The sequence below is a fragment of the Vipera ursinii genome (assembly GCF_947247035.1).
Source record: "Vipera ursinii genome assembly, chromosome: 1".
NCBI classification, from domain to species: domain Eukaryota; kingdom Metazoa; phylum Chordata; class Lepidosauria; order Squamata; family Viperidae; genus Vipera; species Vipera ursinii.
In genome coordinates, this window is record NC_139512.1 from 36,216,797 (window position 1) to 36,237,943 (window position 21,147).

General features: G+C 37.8%; 1 protein-coding gene across 11 annotated transcripts in view; it reads right to left on the reverse strand.

The window, feature by feature from the left end:
• The window catches only part of EVL (Enah/Vasp-like), a 168,910-nt gene that overhangs the window by 9,341 nt on the left and 138,422 nt on the right, over positions 1–21,147 (reverse strand). For 6 of the 11 annotated variants that reach the window (XM_083349065.1, XM_083349067.1, XM_083349066.1 and 3 more), the window contains 6 exons: positions 16,020–16,083; positions 9,938–10,002; positions 7,527–8,405; positions 2,771–2,991; positions 2,491–2,606; positions 1,858–1,918 (listed from right to left, as the gene is read on the reverse strand). In XM_083349065.1, coding sequence (XP_083205191.1) covers positions 1,858–1,918; positions 2,491–2,606; positions 2,771–2,991; positions 7,527–8,405; positions 9,938–10,002; positions 16,020–16,083 — 1,406 coding nt within the window. Of the gene's footprint in view, positions 1–1,857; positions 1,919–2,490; positions 2,607–2,770; positions 2,992–7,526; positions 8,449–9,937; positions 10,003–16,019; positions 16,084–21,147 lie in introns of all 11 variants that reach the window. The other 5 variants (XM_083349069.1, XM_083349070.1, XM_083349063.1 and 2 more) reach the window with 3 other exon arrangements.

The following is a 21,147-nucleotide window of genomic DNA, read 5'->3' on the forward strand; positions in this document are numbered from 1 at the left end:
AAGTAGCCTGAACCCATGCCATGTACGGATTTAAAGGTGATAACCAACCCCTTGAATTGCAACTGGAAGCAAACTGGCAGCAAGTGCAATATAGGCTGATCTAGAGCCCCCCAAGATTGAATGTGCTGCCGCATTCTGACCAGTTGTTGCTTCCAAATGCTCTTTAAGATAGCCCCATTTCAGTAGTTCAGACATGACATAACCAGGGTTTGAATGATTGAGCACAGGGACTCCTGACCAGGAAAGGCTGCAATTGGTGCATAACATAAAACTGTGCAAAAGCTCTCCCAAGTGCAACTGCCACCTGCTCTTTGAGTAGGAATGGCAAATCCAGGAGAACCCACAAGTTGCAGACTGAGTCTGCCTGGGTAGTGCATCCACATCCAGAACTAAAGACATTGAAGTCCTGGATCTTGAAGCTCCATGCACCCAAACCCAGGGTTTTCCCAGGGTTCAGCCAAAGCGTGTTATTCCCCTATCCAGGCCTATGAGAGGGTAGTGACAGCATCACTTGGATCACTAGGGGTGGAGATATAAAGTTCAATATCGTCAGCATATGACTATATCTCAACCCATTATGACAGATGATCTTACCCAGCAGCTTGACGTAGATGTTAAAAAGGAGTGGAGAGAGTACAGAGCCCTGTGGCACGCCTATTAAAACTGATTGGACTGGCCTTGGAGAAAGGAGCCAAACCAGTACAAGACTGTGCTTCCCAGTCCCAGGCCCCATAGACGGTCCAAAAAGATACCAGGGTTGATAGTATTGAAGGCTGCAAGGATTGCGCTACTCCCATCCTGATCACACCAAACATGATTCACAAGTGTGACCTTCCTTCCTTACCCCCTCCCCTCTCCTCCCCTTGTGGTTAATAATATAACAAATGAAATGTCCACAATAAACTAATATTTAAGCAATTAAATTAAACTGTTAATGATAACAATAATGAAAAGATATTATGACGGGAGACATTTTAACCACCAAAGCTTTCTAGCTCCATCTTTACTTGTTATCAAGAGATCAGCAATGTGGCTAGTTTAGTTTCTACGAACAGACTAGTCCATAATATCCTGCAGAAACTAGCTTCCTTGTCTTGATCCCCTTTACTCTTATGAAAATGACAAATTATCTGAAACATAATGGACAGGTTGAGACAGTTGGAGAAGAGAGTCTGGCAAACATTTTGTGACAAGTCATACAAAGCAGCATACAAACTGCTCTGGAAACTCAAAGGGAACCAGTATAGAGCCTGCAACATAGATGTACTACTATATGTTCTTGGTGATTAACAATGTCCCAAAAGTAGGCCACTGCATTATATAAGAATTGCAGGTTCCGAATATCTCCAGCAGAAGCCTTATGTTGATCATTCTACAGTATGAAAAATGATGAAGGTAGGGTAACAATGGATACACCAGTAGAACCCAGGCAGAGAACCTCGTTGCTATGGCTTCCATCTGTTCATCCAACAGTAGTGATGCGTCTGCAGGGGTAGGCAACCTTGGCTCTTTTATGACTCGTGGATTTCAGCTCCCAGAATTCCTGAGCCAGCCATGTTGGCTGAGGAATTCTGGGAGTTGAAGTCCATGAGTCATAAAAGAGCCAAAATTGCCTACCCCGGTCTAGGGCTTGGGCTCACAGAGATAATCACTAGGGGTACTGTTTCCCCATGAAAGACAACAGTGGGACTGACAGAGATGTCTAAAGCATTTTTCGATTAACTGATGAGGCAGATCAAATGTTTCAATATTAAATCATACATAAGAGCAGATAAAGGGTATTCTTCACAAGTTCTGATAGACATAAAAATGACTTCCGTGATTCAAATACCACAGAGTCAGAAGTACTCTACTTACATTTTGGCTTTCCTCTTCTTTTTTGTCCACTGGCTTATCTGACTGGGATGCTGCTTTTCTCCTTAGGACAGAGCGAAAAAGGCTATAAATCAATTCCTTAGAAATATATTCACAACTTACAAATTCAGATATGTTAATTCCTTCCAACATAGTTGGAATTATCTGTACAAATAGCAAAGGGGTGTATTCAGTAGTGTGCTGGAGCTGGCTCAATCTGGCTTGTGAGAGCCAATTCGTTTTTTTTAAATACTTTTGTTAGTTGAAAGTAGAGCTGAGCCTCAAATCTATGTGTCAATCAGCTGTTTTGTGTCTAGCAGCATGGCGTGAGGGTGGCAATGTGGCTGTTAGAACAGGTGGTTAAACATTTAGTAATATACCAGTGGCCATATATAATGAACAACTCACATGGACTAGCAAATAGCTCAAATAAAATCATCATCTTCTGCCTGAAACAATACTAGTGGGCATAATTAGAGATATGATATTTTGCTTTGAAAATTTGGTTAATTTTATATCGAGTGTAATTTCTCTGGGTGTTTTAGCCTGCAGTGGACCAATTCCTTCCCACCCTTCTTTTTTGAAATTGTGGGTAAGAAAAAAGAGATAGTGCTCATTACAATCACAATCACTAACCTTTTTGCTAATAGTTTATTCATTTCCTCCATAAGCCCACCTCCTCCACTACTTGTTCGATTGACATCACTCTTGGAAGCACCACTGGGACTAGAACCTCCAGAACCATCCTCTGGCTTTTAAGAGAGAAACCAACAATTTAGAGTTCACAAGCATTAATAATTTAACTGTTCATAAAAATCTAAACATGAAAGACATCCATTCTTACTTCTTTATATGTTAGAATTTCAAGATCCCAATTTTAAGCTCATAATGCTTCTATCACAGTCAAGAGTCTTACCCGTTGCACTCTTCTTAGTTTGGCACCAGCCAGAGCCGCTGCTAGTCCTGACATTGATCCATCATCAATGGTAGATCCTCCACCACCTGCTGGCAATGGGGGAGGAGGAGGAGGTGCGGTTCCCGTAGGTGGAGGAGGAGGGGGAGGGGGAGGGGGTGGTCCACCAGATGATATGGGTATTCCTGTGGCAATAGAGGGGTGACCTGGTGGTAGCGCAGGACCTGAAACAAAGAACTGTCATTCAGGAACTGGAATATATTGTCTTGTTTGCTTCCTTTGCTCATAGTTGCTTGGGCCATTAATAGCAGCCAAAATAAAAGCCATAAGAGACATAGTTTCTAGGATTCTCAGAATCTCTCAGGTGATTTTATCTCTGTGACACAAACCATAGGGCTTGTTGGGAAATAACGTGGGTCTTCCCTCTTGCCTGTAAGAACCAGGTGGCACCTCTCTCCACCATATTTAGTCTCTAGTTTGATGCCTTATTTTAGGCTGAGGAATGCTTCCACCAGGAAGTGGATATATCTTAGCATTTTATAAAAAATAGCAATGTGAAATAAATAAAAATAATGCATCTGTGTACATGATAATGTCTTCTAAAACCTAAATACCTTGCAGTGGTTAAACTGATCATGAGAGGAAAAAGGGGGATTCAAGATCATACGATAACTCAAGTTAAGAATTATAGCTATAGTATATGTACATTATTTTCAGTCACGTTCTGTTATGGCGATTTCATTACAAGACATTATTCTTGAAAGCAAAAGCTACAATGATGGCTTTGCTTCAACATTCTTATTCAAGGTGGTGGGGAGAACTTTCCTCCAGCAATGCAAGCTTTTAATCCAAAAATCTCATCTCAAACCTTATATGAAGCTCCATTCTGGAGTACAGCTGTCAACAGTAGCATAACTCAATTCAGGTGATATTTTTAAGAGCTCTTTTAAATGTTTCCAAATTGTGTTTCTAATTCTGTTATTCTTTTGGGAACCACATAATCCCTCAAAAAAAAAAAGCTTGACTAAATACAATTAAATCTTTATTGAATACATGTTTTCAAAGGCAAAGAAGTTCTATATGCTTCTTATGTTGACAGGTGGTTTAAACAGATAACTCAAAAAATTATTGGCACTGATCCCAATTATTTGTTATCCAGGAGTATGATATTGGCATGTTACTGTTTTAAACAAAGATTATGGGATAACTCAGTATAGCAGCAAAGGCCAAAGCTCAATATTATCCGTAACCATTAGAATAAATTACATTTTTCAGTTTCCAATATATTTTAGCAGTTTACATTTAAGTAAATATAGAATTAATTTTTTCTAAAACCAGATTAAATCCATTGCCATCAAATTTGTTATATAGTATAGATTTCAAAAGAACCCCTTCTCTCAAATATGTTGGTCCTGTAATGGTCATAGTGCCCAAGCAGAGCAGCATCAGTGATAACTGCAGTGGTCCTTCACATAAACTAGTATTTCATTACACAGATAAGGAGAACAAACTGAGCAGTCCAATCATACCTCAAGTGTAACAATATTGCTCAGGAGTATTACCAAACATGTACACTTCTTTCCCAGTCTTAATCAACAATTTTTTCATAAGCCAGTAACCCTGGCTTAAAGATTAATTTGATTAATCATAAGGGAATGTTCATTGAAAAGTTTTAGAATGCTGTTCTTTCAGGCAAATTGTTTTTCAGATTCTTCATATTTTATATTGGCTAAATTATCCACAACAAAATAATGGAGAGAAGAAAAATTGGAATAATGTTCCTAATTTTCCCCCCAATAAACTAGATTCAACGTATTTTCTAGAGACAGAACCAGTTTTCTTGGGAGTCTCACCAGTGTTTCTAAAAACAGCATAGAAGCAAGATATTAGATAAGTATACTTCAGATCTGATCCAACAGGATCATCTCATCTATATATAAAATTTTATTCTATTATATTAGATACAATCTGCGTGATTTCCAATTTATATAAGAGCTTGCTCTTCCTGTTGCCAGATTAAAATCTTTTCCAGGTGATAAAGTATGTGATACCTCCCTTTTTAAAGTTAGCAATTTTAGAACACAAACATATAAACAGGTAAGTTAATAGAAATATTGAGGAATAGCCACTCTAATAGATTCACTGCAAGTCCTTCTCTCTCTAGAGCAGGAGTGTCAAACTGCCAGCCCGTGGGCCGGTCACATCATAAGGAGGACGCACCCACCCCAGCTCTGGCAATGCAAAAAAAGTCACGATACGTCACGACACGTCACATGACACGGCAAGTTTGACACCCGTGCTCAGAGTAAGCATTTCTCATAATTAGGCTAATCAGTAGACTATGACCTGCTTTTTATAATTATCTTTTGATAATTATAGATGACCAAACTGAGCCTGAAATGAGAGATCAAATGTGTTATAAGTTACTCCACACCAACAAGAGGTCTAAGTTCAGCCCACCTTGAATACCACTCTTATCTCCTGCTCATTTCTTTGGACCATTAGTTGGTCAGATTCTTGTAGAGAGCTTAAGCTTGCAATAAATCTTTATATTCATTTGAACTGCCTGAATATCCTGATTTCCCTGGCACTTGACACTTTCCTTGTATTCTGAATAAGTATTTTTGGTATTAGATGTTATACCATTGTCACCACTCTTTGTTTTTGTCTTTTTTCAAAGTAATCTAACTTTAGTGCTTCATATAAAAGTGGCCTTACATTAGTTATCCCTTTAAAACCATTATTACAATCAAGCCAATCACTAATTAGCACCCAAAATAAATAATTATCAAGTTAAGAAATAATTAAGGTTCTATCTTATTTCAGAAGTCTGTCCTTATTATAATGAATCATAAAAAATCTAGTATATTAAAAACTTATACTAAAAACCTATGCCCCCAAACTTCAGAGGTGGTATTAATCCATGTGCAGAATTATATTTTATAAATATTTTTAAGGTTAAACTGAATTCAGTATCAGGCTCTATCAGCATACATCCATAGCTAAGCCACTGTTCATCTAAAAAGAAATTAGTAATTTCAAGTAAGCATCATAAAAATGTTATCATATGCTTAGTATATTTTGCAATAATATAAGGCTTAGTAATGCTTAACAGAAAAACAGCTGGCAAGAAAGAAAAGTGAGTATTTAAAACATGTTCCATTCCATGTTGAATTATCTTCCAGAGCTCTTGAGTTACCTTAATGTATGAAAAAATATCCATTCTGATTATTGCATTTCCAGCAGTTTTTTTAAAAAATAAATTATTATTTTGAGTACGAATTATCTATTTTGGTAATCAACCAATTCTCAATTCCACATAAAGATATTTTCTCCAAGTGAATTACCTGTACTTTCATTTGATTAGGATTTCTTCTTGCTTGTACGTTTTGGAAACTATTTCTAAATTCAAGGCTATGGCAACATTTGAATTTGTAAAGTATTCTTCACTTTTCTATCCAAGACTCTCATAAAATAGGAGTTAACAGTTCTGTATTGAGTTGTCAATTTAAACTACAAGAAACTACTTCACAATTGCTTTTCTGTTCTCAGAAAACCAAATACTAGATTTAACTTTCAATGCTATACCACAAAATATCCATTCCAGTTTCAGTAAAGATTGTCTATAATGTGAGTAGCAATTTTTATCAGGGTTGGGGAACCTTGTAGTGACCAGGAGTAGCTGCATATAACATTTTGCTGGCAGCTTATAAAGTGAGCAGGACCATGTCAAAAATGTGTACAGGATTGGATCTGGGGTTTGTGACAGATCTTTATCCTTTTTCAGTGCAAACATGAAAAAAAACTTGCAGCACAAGGATTTCATGTGGCACCTGAAAATCTTTTATGGAAGCCCAGAAATGGTCCCAATTGGGCGACTGAATTACAATAATGCATTTGCCAAACAACTGTAGCAATAATTCCTATAATTCTGAAGCTAGAAACAAACAATAATGTATCCCATAAAATAAGCTTGGAATAATTAAACACAGAAACATTCCTACACCTTCTAAATACATTCTGGGGAAAGGAAAAATTCTGCTCATGTTTGTGACCAACTCTCCCCTCTTTGTTATACCTGCCATTTCCCCAGTTAAAAAAAAAATTAAGTGCATCTCTTTGCTACCAAGATTGGTTCCTCTGCTTTAAATTGTCCAGATGGCTTGCTTGTATGACTTCACTAATAATCTTGTCAGATTTTATTTTATTTAGTGTATGGCATCTACAGAGATCATGCAATCACTGTTATACAACACATTATACATAGACACAAATATATATTATATAAATATAATCTTGTCAGATTATTCAGCTACAAATTGCATATCTACCTTTATGACATCTTAACTGAAGTTACTTCCTAGATTCTGTCTTCAATGCTCCTTCTTTGAAAACACTTTGATCATTAATAGGCATTAGGACACTAAACCAGTCATGTCCCAACCCTGACAAATTCCACATACGTCAGTTTCAACGCTCAAATAGCACAGCCATTATTAAACTTAGAATCTGTGAAGTGTAGAAAAGATTGCCCTAAATTAATTATGATTTCAATATTATATCAGTTATAGTATTCTCTGGATGCTAGTTTATATCCTGAATTCATCATAAGCACCTAAAGGAGTACTAAAAGATGGAATGGAAAACGGGACTTTATAACCATCGAAGACTTATGTGTTTTGCTATATAAATATATATATTTAAAACATATATTTTAAAAAAGGAAATGCATCTACATATTTCCAAGTCAAGTACTTACTCATGTGGGAAAAGGTAGATGAAGTCATGTAAGAAGGAGTCCTCCTGGACAAATTCATCTCAGATAAAGCAGCATAATGAGGATGTAATGAAACAAAGTGTGACATAGATGGATAGAGCTGGTGTGGCGAATGAGGCAACTGTTGGGAGGGCCAAGAAAAAGCCTGGATAAAGGACCCAGGTGGGCTGGTCACAACAGGTAAATGTGAAATGGGCACTGCTTCTAAATAGGAGAAAAAAGATTGATCTTTTCTCTTTGGCTGTGTCCTAGGGGAGCATAGAGGAATTTGTGTAACTAAACAATCTTCATGTCGGCCATTCAGACCTGACTGAGGTACATTTGCTGAGGCATCTTGGACCACTGCACCTGTAGGCCCCTGGAGTCTGCCATTCTGGGCAGCAATCACAGGAAGGACTACTGGAATATGGGGCTGCAGGATCAGCCCCTTCTGTATAGGGGATGTAAAGGTCACAGGAGGAGAAGCAGCTTGAGGAAAATATGACAGGGAAGAACATCTTATGGACTGATGAGGGGAAGCAGAGACAAGAGGTGGAGTTAAAGAGATTTCCTTGGTGCTTCGTGCAACAGTTCTGTAACCTGGCCAAGTCGGTGGAAAGGAAGGGCCAGGAGATGGTGGGAACTCAGAGGGAGAATACTGGTGGCAACGCAGAGGGGATTCCCGGACCCTATGAGCAGATCTGAAAGAGGCCTTGCTAGCAGATTCAGGGAGAGCAGATGGTGATGAGATTGCTTTGGCATAAGGAGGAGGAGGAGGAACAACCGCACCACTGGAAGTAGAAGCATTGTAGTTACTGTAGGCAGGAGGAGGAGACTGGCAGTGAAAAGGGGAAGAAGACACTTTAATCTGAAGGGTGGAGACTATAAAGAACAGAAAAGGGAAAAAGAATAATATGGGTTGGTACTGAGGAATGACAGAAAGCATCATGGTTAGAAGACAGGGGGGAAAGGGAATGAAACAAAAAATAAATCAAAATGAACCCAATGCTTAATAGTTAAAAAAGATTAGTGAAGATACAGGTTTCATGGTTATTCAGAGGAAGCCAGAAAAGCAGCTAATTTGTTTAGTTTAGAGCTAACAGAAGGCACAGCACTGAATTGCCTTGTGATTAGCAAACTTTTAAATTTACAATCAATTTTATTGAAGACCCATTTTCAAGATCCTACCCATCTAATATATACTCTTATTTGTTTTTATTTATTGCATTTACATCCCTCTTCTTTATATTGTGCTTCCTTCCTTATATTGCACTTATATCCCTTTTCGTTCAATTTACAGCATGATCCATATGATCTTTTTCCAATATTAATTACATCTGCATCTGTTTTCCAATAGTATTGCTAAAGTATCCAATGAAGCTGATTGGGCCAAGGTGATAATTAATTTATGTATCATACTCTTCTTCGCTCCAGCTCCAAAAATTCCCTGTTGCTATTTATCAGTGGCCACATTGAGTGGAAATTCTGGCTGCTGTTTCCAACATATCTGATACCTTATCGGGAAGACTAACCTGGGATGCCCCTAAGTTCTTGTGATGGAATTCTATGCCCCTATTGGATTATCTCTTATGTACAAATGATATTCCTTCTGTTCAGAGAAACAGTAATTCACAAATATGATTAGGTATACTACAAACCAAGTTAAAGTTAAACCAAGTTAAAGTTCTTTTGCATGTTGTTCAGTTTCTGGGCTACTGTATCTATGTAGTTGCCACATTTATACAGTTATGTCCTTCATTACTTCAATAACAAATCTATTGCGGAAACCAAGTGAGGTACAATGTATAGCTGACTAATCTCCAATGTTGAAGGGGCATCTCTATAGAGAGTGAATGCACTTCCATTCTTCCCATAAGATCTCCCGAATTATATATTTATGGAAGCATAGACAATGTGGGAAGCAGGAGACTGGTTATTTCTATTAAGAATAACCTGTTGTTTTGTGAGAATGACAAAAGAACAATCACAATAAAATTAAGAATATTTTCAGACATACAAAATTAAGAATCTTGGAGCAGAAAATGAACCCTCTCTTGTTATTTGTGCCATGTTTCTATTCTAATAAAGATATGCTAGAATGTGGGAATGTAAGCTTTTTATTTTCACTGGGGGTAATTTCAAGCAAAATTTATTAAATAGCTATCAGTAAAAACGCCCTAAAGAAATTTAGAAAGAATAATAAAAAAACACTACATACAGCATTGCATTTCAATGCAAAATGATCCCTGTATGCATTATGAATAAACTTTACTAACTGAAACCACAGAATAATTATAGCAACAGACGAGAAGCCAAACTTTTTCAATAAAAGCACAAGGAACAGCCAGAAGTTAATAGGGAAAAATCAGGGGGAAAAAGTAGTCTTGCTTGTCTTCCAAAAGGATGATACATACCTGTGGTAGAGGTTCTTCTTTCCAAAGACTCTTGGCGTTGCTGCTGTTGCTGCTCCATTGCTTGCCTATAATGAAGGATTTTAAAAGAAATTAATCTTTAGTTCTCTGAAAGCATTTGAGAATCTGCTTAACACAAGGTCCAACTGGGTATTTTAAGAAAAATTATCTCTGTCTATAACTGGTCGTCATTGGACAATAAAGAACATTTGATTTCTATTCAATGATCCAGCTCAAAGGAAGCCAGATTTCTGAAAAAAATGTTATGTATCAGGAAGAAGGAAGCAAGATTCCTCTTTTCATGGTTTGTTTAGTATTCTTCTAAATCAAATCTCTAATTTGTATATCTCCTGGCAAACCAGAATTTTTTATTCTATTTTTATTTTATTAAAAAAAGTTAAAATATAAACTACAAACACACTTTATTTTTTTCTTTCAAAAAAGCTCCCCAAAACCTACAAAACAAGACATTAAAAAACTGCATTAAAAATTAACACATACACACATATTATCTTCCCTAGTTGAATACTGATTAATACATTACAACAATATTAACCTAATATTATTATTAGGCAAGCCAGGTTTATAAGCCAAGAGCAGTGATTTATGATCTTGGCTTGCTAAAAGAAAAGCATCCCTGGAGTCCACTTCTGATGGAAAAAGTCTTAGTGATATTTTTAGCTCAGGCCTTCTTCCCAATCATAAGAACAGCCAAGTAGGGGTGATCAAGCAGCACATACCAACATAACTGCTTGTTCATGATAAACCAGAAATCCTAATTATGCTTGCCCACTGCAATGTTAGTAGCTGTTCAAAGTATATTCAATAGTACCTGAGGTTATGGTTCATCAAGAAGTATTACTCATGTGTGGAATGGAAAGCTTTGTCTTTACTGAAGTTATGTATTATAGAATCTATGTTTTTAGCCATAGCCCGGCTAAGAGATCTTCTGGTAATTGCCCATGACTTCAACACCAATTCCACAACATAATAATGATGATGATGAATATGATGATGATGATGATGATGATGGAAGTGGCACTGGAGGTCTTCTAGTCCAATCCCCTGCTCAAACAGGAAACCCTGTACCATTTCAGACAAATGGCTGTCCAGTGTCTTCTTAAAAACTCAATGTTGGAGCATTCACAGCTTCTGGAGGCAGGTTGTTCCACTGATTAATTGTTCTAAATGTCAGGAAATTTCTCCTTAGTTCTAGCTTGATTATCTCTTTGGTTAGTTTCCATCCATTGGTTCTTGTCTTGCCTTCAGGTGCTTTGGAGAATAGCTTGACTCACTCTTCTTGGTGGCAACCCCTGAGATATTGGAAAGCTGCTATCATGTCACCCCTCGTCCTTTTCTTCATTAAACTAGACATAGCCAATTCCAGCAACCATTCCTTACATGTTTTAGCCTCCAGTCCCCTAATCATCTTTGTTGCTCTTCTCTGTATTCTTTCTAGAGTCTCAACATCTTTTTTACATCATGGTGACCAAAACTGGAGGCAGTATTCCAAGTGTGGCCTTATCAAGGCATCGTAAAGAGGTATTAACACTTCATGTGATCTTGATTCTATCCCTCTGTTAATGCAGCCCAGCACTGAGTTGGCTTTTTTGGCAGCTGCAGCACACTGCTGGCTCATATTTAAGTGATTGTCTACTAGGACTCCGAGATCCCTCTCACATAATCACCAGGGCTATGAAATAATAATTATATTTGTGCAAGGACTGTTTTAGCAGTGACAAATTTAATTTTTTTAAACTTGTTTTTAATTTTTGTATTTTGGTTTTTAATTACCCTGTAAACCGCCCTGAGTCCTTTGGGAAAGGGCGGTATATAAATGTAATAAAATAAAAATAATAATAAGAAATAAAAGACAAAGTATCATCAGAAAGTCTGTGTGTGTACATTTGCACTATGTGTATGTTCTCACCAGATAGAATTATTCTTTTGCCTTGTGCCAATCGCCTGGCTCCTATTATAGTGATGTGGTAGCATGGTTAAGAGGATAGGAAGGAATGGAAATCTGCCACCATGCCAGGTGGGAAACTGTTGAATATTCTTTATACACTTGGTTATATTTCACACTCCCAGCCCCCACATCTTCTGGAATTCCTTCTCCCACCCAAATCGTAGAAAAACATTCACAAATAGAAATGCAAAAAAAAACCCCCACAAACAAACCCAACCCACAAGCATAAGAGATGAGAAACAGCAGCAATTTATTTTTATTTCATTTATGAAAAAGGAGAGATTATTATTACATATTTATTATTAGTATGGCATAGAATTGGTGAAATTTGGAGAATGCTCAGTTACAATTTGGTTTGAAAGGGCAGAAAATGAGCACTGATTAGATGGCAGTTCTATGTGCTCAGCTATTGTCCAAAAGGGGCAAGCAATAATTTGCTGAGAAGCTTTGAGAGTTCTAGACCTGCAAATATAGAAATACAACTGCTCTTTTAATGTATTGATGCATTTTGAACTAGTGGGAGAAAGAAATGATTGTTTTCTGGATTAACTCTGAATCTAATATGGCTCCCATCTCCATAGTCTGTCCTTGAGAAGCATCAGACCACTTTTTATCTTCTTTTTTCCCCCCAATCTTTATTTTTTGAAAAATAGTGTAGTTCCATTCATGTTTTTCCAAAAAGTCTTGTGCTTTAGGGACTGAATTTAGTCTATATTGTTGATTTCTGAAAGTTAATATAACCCCTTCTAGCTTATCCCAGCAAAAGGGAATATTATTTCGTTTCAAAAAATCTGTCAGGGAAAAATATTCTTTGAATTTCCTTAATATTGTAATTGGAATTTCTCTTGAATATTTGCACGTCTTTTCCAGAAATGTTAAATCTCTGATGGTTACATTTCTGAATTACTTGCTCTTTAATAGATTTTCTTATAAATTGGATCACAACATCTCTTGGCAGTTGTTTTCTGGAAGCATATGTTTAGTTTATTTTGTAAATGTTATCTATTTCTTTAGAGAAGTCTACTTTCTCATCATTAAACCATTTAGTCATTTTTGTTACAATTTAGAATAGAATAGAGCTGGAAGGGACCTTGGAGGTCTTCTAGTCCAGCCCCCTGCTCAAGCAGGAGGACCTACACCATCTCAGACAAGTGACTGTCTAGCCTCTTCTTAAAAACCTCCAGTGATAGAGCACCCACAATTTTTGAAGGCAATCTGTTCCACTGGTTAATTGTCCTCATTGTCAGGAAGTTTTTCCTTAATTCCAGGTTGCTTCTCTCTTTAATCAGTTTCCAAACACTGTTTCTTGTCCTGCCCTCTGGTGGTTTGGTGAATAACCTGATCCCCTCTTCTTTATAGCAGCCCCTCAAATTCTGGAATACTGCTATTATGTTGTCCCTGTTTCTTCTTTTCTTTAGACTAGCAAAACCCAAGTCCTGCAGCTGTTTTTCGTATGTTTTAGTCTCCAGGCCTTTAATTACCTTAGTTGCTCTTCTCTGATTTTTTTCCAAACTCTCAACATCTTGTTTGTGATATGGTGACCAAAATTGGCTACAGTATTCCAGGTGTGGTCTTACTAGGGTTTTATAAAGTGGTACTAATGCTTCGTGTGATCTTGATTCTAAGCCTCTGTAAGGCTCAAGGTTGACTCAGCCTTCCATCCTTCCGAGGTAGGTAAAATGAGGACCCAGATTGTTGGGGGCAATTAAGCTGACTTTGTAATAATGCCGCTTGGGGTGTGTGTGAAAGCCCTAATAAGCAGGCATATACATAGAATGAAGGCTACTGTTAAGCTTGTAAGCCGCCCTGAGTCTTCGGAGAAGGGCGGGATATAAATGGAATTAAAATAAAATAAATAAATAAATAAATACAACCCAGGATTGTATTAGCTTTTTTGGTTGCGGCTGCATACTGCTGGCTCATAGTCAAGTGATCGTCCACTAAAACACAAAGGTCCCTCTCACAATTACTGTTTTTAAGCCAGGTCTTGCCCAATCTGTATTTGTTCCTTTGATTTTTCCTGCCTAAATGTAAAACTTTGCTTTTCTCCACACTGAAATTCATTTTGTTGGATAGGGCCCATTATTGAAGTTTGTCAAGATATTTTTGGATCCTGAGTTTGTCTTCTGAGGTGTTGGCTACTCTGGCCAGTTTGGTGTCATCTGCAAATTTGATGAGTTCCCCTTCAATTCCCTCATCTAAGTCATTTATGAAGTTATTGAAGAGTCCTGGACCTTGTGATACCCTACTGCTTACTTCTCTCCATGTGGATGTAGTACTATTGAGGACTACTTGTTGAGTACGGTTTGCCAGCCAGCTACAGATCCATCTGGTGCTGATGTTGTCTATTCCATGGAAACTAATGGAAACTAATCAAGGAGAGAAGCAACCTAGAACTAAGGAGAAACTTTCTGACAATTAGAACAATTAACCAGTGGAACAACCTGCCTCCAGAAGCTGTGAACACTGCTCCAACACTGGAAGTTTTTAAGAAGAGACTGGACAGCCATTTGTCTGAAATGGTATAGGTTTCCTACCAGAGCAGGGAGTTGGACTAGATGACCTCCAAGGTCCCTTCCAACTTTATCATCATCATCATCATTTTCTAACTTACCAAGGAGTAGGTTGTGGTTTCTTTATCAAATGCCTTACTGAAATCTAAGTATACTATGTCCACAGCATTTCGCTAGTCTACTAGTTTAGTCACTTTATCAAAGAATGAAATAAGATTGGTTTGGCATGATCAATTACATCTCTTAAGTTGCGAATTTGTTCAGCAATTCCCTTGAGGTGCAGAAAAATGTCCTTCTGTTTCAAATCCAATAACAGTAAAAGTTGGTTAAGAAGATCTAACCTTGTGTCTGTCTCATCTCATCAAATCTGGATATTTTTAACATCTTTAGTTTGTTTTAAATCTGATACTAATAATTCAATTTTTTATCAGATTTTTCATTAATCTCTTTTATTGTGTTGTGTAGCATAGAAAACTTTTTCTCAAATACTTCCATAAGGAGTTTGGTGCTGGGCTCGTCCAATTTACATTTTAGCACATCAAGATATCTTATGTGCAATCTCATTTGTCCTCAGAGGTTTTATGGCCTACTTCTCAAATTCTATTAACAGTAAATCATCCTATTCTTCACTCAAGGATAGAAAGTAATACAGGTAGTCCTTGAGTTATGGCAGTAATTGGGACCAATATTTCCATTGCTAAGAAATGCAAGCATAAATTGCAATGTCATATGATGGCATCACTTAGTGACAGAGGTCCTGGTATTCCCCATTACCATAGTTAATGAAATTCTACCGAGCAAATCCCCCCAAATCCAAGACATCCTGGGCTTGGTCTGTCCAAGCCCCATGCCTTGGTTCTTCCAAGGTCAGAGATTGCCTCCCCTTCAACAGCTTATCCTCGCCCCCATCTCTGCCTGTTTCTCCAATCTGCACTTTGCAGCCCCAGAATTGTGAGGCTCTGAGGCTACTTGCTACACAGCAGTTCATTGGCTTCTTGCAGTTTGCCTTTGTGGGTGAGGGAACACAGTTTTGCTTCTTCTTCCTTAGGGGAAAATTTCAGTTGATAGTGATACTGGTAGAGAGCTAAAGTCCTAAGGCCCTCTGCTGTGGGTGTCCCAGAGTTTTACTCTTCCTATTTATCATCTATATGCAGCTCCTGAGAGAGGTCCAGTCAACATAGGTTGATATTTGATGATATTCAGTTGTACATCAAAACCCAAGGTTAACAAGGAATGCAGTCAAGGTGCTATCCCAGTACCTGCAGGCTGTGAGGGTCTCAGTGGGAAGAGCAGATACGGGCTTGAAATCTTCCATCAAAAGTTGAATAGTAACCTGCCAGAAATGCTCTAGCAAACCTAACACTAAACAGTAGATTGGACTAGATGACTTTATGGGTTATTCTAACTCTATCATTTTACCATTGGCTTCAACAATTGAACTGGGCAACTATATATTTTTTCACAAATGAAGGCAAATATGTATATTTTCTAAATAAATTCCCTAATGACTGAATCGATATGTAACTTTAAATAGGCAGCAATTTGGCTTCTGTTTATCTTTAAAATGAAAATCTGAATATTTCTGTAGATTTTTTCCCCTTACCTTCTCTGAATTTCAATTTCATCCGGAGAGGGTCCATTTTGAACCTGGCGCTGGGTTGTGGGACCTAGAAGACAGTAAAACAGCTTCAAGGTTATTAATGTAAAGTAGTTAATGGTAGTAAGGATCTGAAAAATTGGTTATTTAAGGAAATGTGATTAACATCCAGTGGCTGGTTTCAGTGTTAATGGACCTTGGAATTTACTGCTGCTACATTTATAATGATGACTAAATTGCCTATAAATTAATAATCTCCTGCAATCAAAAAGAAGTGCTGACATAAACACCAATATTATGGAACAAAACACATTAAAGAAAATCTAATTCAGGGCAGAATTATCAATTAGGAGATACAGGAGATGAAAACTTGAAGAGTTGGGACTTCCAGTTCCGTCCCATAGCAACATTGCCAAGAAATTATGGGGCTCTACACCCCATGGCTGATTTCGCTCTGCCAGGAGATCCTAAATGGGTCTAAAGTTGCCCTGGAAAGGCGACAAAGAAGGGGCACCCCAATGATCACGGAACAATAGCGGTCGATCCGTTCGATCTGGGTGAAGCCCTCCAACCCAATAGGAGAAAAGCTAGCTGCACATCAGTGTCTAGCCCAAGCTACCAGCAGCCAAAGTCCAAGAGCACGAACTACAGCAACAGTGAACAGCGTTTTTGGAACTCTTCCATTTTGTAATTGACTCCCTGGGAAAAATCCCCAAAGCAAGAAATCCTCCAAAAGTGAGAAGGTAGGGGACTATACTCCCATCCTTCCATAAATGGAAATGGCGAATTAACTTCACAGGGGGAAAGAAATACACTGAAATGAAATTAATACCATTACAATCTGGATAAATCTGAAAATTAAGAATAACCACTAATATATTACATCTGAAAGAGTTTTGATGAAATTAAAAAACCCTCACTTCTTTGTTTGAGAAGTTGGAAAATAAATAACTACTGACATCTAGTGGAGAATTAGAGTATAAAACAACAACACTGACTCAAAATTGGCAAGACACACAGAAACAAAGAATAATCTGTTCCCTTGAACTTTAATAAATTTCAGCCAAATAGAAAACAGCTGAGAACAAAGTAAGTAAACATACTGGGCTGTATATTACAAATTGAAAACTACTTGCTTCAAAAACCGCTGAACTTCTGGGATTATAAATATTTACTGAGCTATGATCTTTAAGCTTAAGAACTGTCTGCAAAAAAAATAAAAACTTTTAACCAGTGCTTTTTTTCTAAAAAAAAAAAAAGGTGCTGGAACTCTCATCTTGGCAGGCGCAGGAGGCGGGAGGGTGGGGGGGCGGTGCTGCTGCAGTCACAGGTGCGAAGGGTGTTGGCGGCGGGCTCCCCTCCCTGGGGCCGGAGCCGGCACGGCTGGTGCTGTGGGAGCAGCAGAGCCCACTCTATATGGCGGGGCTGCGCAATGCGGGCAGCAGAGGCAGTGCGGGCCAGGCAATGTTTTAATCTTATGATTTTAAATATATATTTTTTCTATTGTAAGTTTCCCCAAACCTCGCCATGTGGATTGCATACAAATATTATATAATTGGTAAATAAAGGTAGAACATATGTTAAATATACATCAAATGATAATATGCTTCCCTACAAAGTCAATTCTTGCTCAGTGACAGACCAAGGAGTTAACTTGGAAAGGCAAGAGGAAAATCTAGAAGAGGTCTGTGCAGCTCTTCAACATCTTCATCAACGATTTGGATGAGGGGATAGATGGGGAACTCATCAAATTTGCAGACAACACCAAGCTGGCAGGAATAGCCAATACTCCAGAAGGTAGGCTTAAGATACAGGAGGATCTGGACAGACTCGAACACTGGGCACTATCTAACAAAATGAAATTCAATTGTGAAAAAAGTAAGGTTCTACATTTAGGCAGGAAAAACCAAATGCACAGGTATAGTATAGGTGGTACCTTGCTCAATAGTAGTAACTGTGAGAGAGATCTCGGAGTCCTAGTGGACAATCACTTAAAGATGAGCCAGCAGTGTGCTGCAGCTGCCAAAAAAGCCAACACAGTGCTAGGCTGCATTAACAGAGGGATAGAATCAAGATCAAGTGAAGTACTAATACCACTTTACAATGCTTTGGTAAGGCCACACCTGGAATACTACATCCAGTTTTGGTCACCACGATGTAAAAAAGATGTCGAGACTCTAGAAAGGGTACAGAGAAGAGCAACAAAGATGATTAGGGGGCTGGAGGCTAAAACATAAAGGGAACGGTTGCTGGAATTGGGTATGTGTAGTTTAATGAAGAGAAGGGTGAGGGGTGACATGATAGCAGTGTTCCAATATCTCAGGGGCTACCACAAAGAAGAGGGAGTCAAGCTATTCTCCAAAGCACCTGAAAGCAGGACAAGAAGCAATGGATGGAAACTAGTCAAGGAGAGAAGCAACCTAGAACTAAGGAGAAATTTCCTGACAGTTAGAACAACTAACCAGTGGAACAACCTGCCTCCAGAAGTGGTGAATGCTCCAACACTGGAAGTTTTTAAGAAGAGACTGGCCAGCCATTTGTCTGAAATGGTATAGGGTTTCCTGCCTGAGCAGGGGGGTTGGACTAGATGAACTCCAAGGTCCCTTCCAACTACTACTTCTTCTTCTTCTTCTTCTTCTTCTTCTTCTTCTTCTTCTTCTTCTTCTTCTTCTTCTTCTTCTTCTTCTTCTTCTTCTTCTTCTTCATCATCATCATCATCATCATCATCATCATCATCATTATTATTATTATTATTATTATTATTATTATTATTATTATCATTATCTTGTAGAAAGGAAAGGCCCACACTGATAAATTAAAAATCTTTGTGGTCTGCAAAGGAATGTTGGTGGGCTAATCAATGATTTGGTGACTAGAGGAGCATCTACAGCGTTGGAGCTTGTGGTCATGGTAAGCCATGGAGGCACTAGCCAACATGACTTTCAGGGAAGTGGTGGTGATTTTATTACTTTTTAAAAAAAGTCTGTGCTCTGTCCAAGGGTGCTTGGTAGGCTGCATGTACAGGCCTGGTCTAGAATTTATTTTGGAGCATTCAACTATCTAGAGCAGGCATGTCAAACTCATTTTGTTTGAGCCAACTTTTTATAAAACAATTGCCATTAATTTGTTTTAATAAAATAATTTAAATCAATTTTTCACTTGATTTCAAATTAAATGAATGAGATTTTTTTTAGTACAATTGCCAAATGCAATAAACTGTTTTAGGTATATGTTACTGGAAGGAAAAAGCAATCCCTGTTGCATTACTGATCCCAGAGAAACATTTGCATGTATGCAGGTATCCTTAGGGTGCCATAGTTATGGATGAGAAATATTGGTTGCAAAGTTGGCATTTCTGGATGTAATACAGATATTTTGGACTTATTTTTGTTTCTTTGCATGTTTGATATTTTTGAAAAGGCATATGCTACTGACTACGCTTATGCACATATGTAACATGATCACTGCTTGTCCAAAATTTTACTATACAGATAATACCCCCAGAAATTATTTTAGCCTTTTTAATAAATGTTGTTATTGATGTTACTGGGAAAGATTGAGGGCAATAGAAGAAGGGGATGACAGAGAATGAGGTGGCTGGATGGAGTTACTGAAGCAGCAGGCGTGAGCTTAAATGGACTCCAGAAGATGATAGAGGACAGGAAAGCCTGGAGGAACGTTGTCCATAGGGTCACGATGGGTCGGACACGACTTCACAACTAACAACAACAACAACAACAAAAATTGATGTTAAGCTCACCAGGGAAAACATCATATATTGTTCTGTATGTACTAGGTTAATTATTTAAAGACTGAAGTGCAACATAACTAGATTCTAAATAATCTATTTTTCAAAACACACAACAGTCCAAACAGTAAAAGTAAAGTCCAAATTAAGAATATTTCATTCTTAAGAATTGTTTAGATTCAAAATAGTTTTCAAGAGTGTACAAAAGATACTATTTTTTTCTAGAATCAGCTAAATTAGACATATTACATTGAGAAAAATGTTTCTCATTTCTTTCCTATTACCTTTGATTTCATTGCAGAGATGTTAACATAAGAAATAGATCATTTTGTTATCTAATTTTACCTTCCAAAAGACAGAAGCAGATGAAAAATGTGAGGTTCTTTCCTGTTGGCTTTACTGAATTAGCTGTTTTAGATTCTAAAAGTTTAGTTCCTAAAGAAGTAATCCTGTAAATAATTTTAATGTCCTCCTCTAGTGCAGGGTAGGCAACCTTGGCTCTTTTATGACTCAAGGACTTCAACTCCCAGAATTCCTGAGCCAGCATGGCTCAGCTTGGAAACCTCTCCCTTTCCCCTCAGCATGGCTGGCTCAGGATTTCTGGGAGTTGAAGTCCACGAGTCATAAAAAAGAGCCAAGATTGCTAGCCCTGCAATAGGAAATAGGAAAACCAATAAGGGAGCTGGGTTGTTTGTGGTTTTTTTTTTTTTGCAAAAAAAAAAAAGGTTCTTGAACGCCATTCTGAGCGTTCTATGAGAAAAAAAACCCTGCTTTTAACTATTAGCTAATCTTCTAGGGGGAATTGTAGTGGATAGTCACAACATTTTGGACTGCAATCTTGGCTGGAAGATAAATGGTAAGACCCCTGAACACAAGAAATGTTATAAAATACTGCCTTCAGTGGTCCTCTGATAATTGGAAACACATTGGATTATTTTTTAAAAAAACATATATAAATAAGATCTGTATAACATTTGGTTGTTTGGACTTTAAGATTGGCTGGTTTAAAAGGCGAAATACAGAGACTATGGTACTGGTGAAAGAACATGTGGAAGGGAGAGATAAAATGTATGCTGCACACCTATCAAAAAGTAGCAGGAAACTACTAATATCCTCTAATATCCTCTTTTGAAGGCTCCAGCCTGGAACATCAGAGATCTGCAGAAGCAATAATTCAAGACAAGGCAAATACTTTCCAGGAGGAAATGTATGCAATGCTGCGACAGATTCAAATGATAATAATTTCAAATCATGACGAGATTAAAAACAACTTTGAGGGCATAAATGAGCACATTTCCAACTTAAACTTACAGGTAAAAAATTCTCAGAAAATGATGAAAAAGAATGAACAAATAGACCAGATAACAGAACATAAATCAGTAGTCA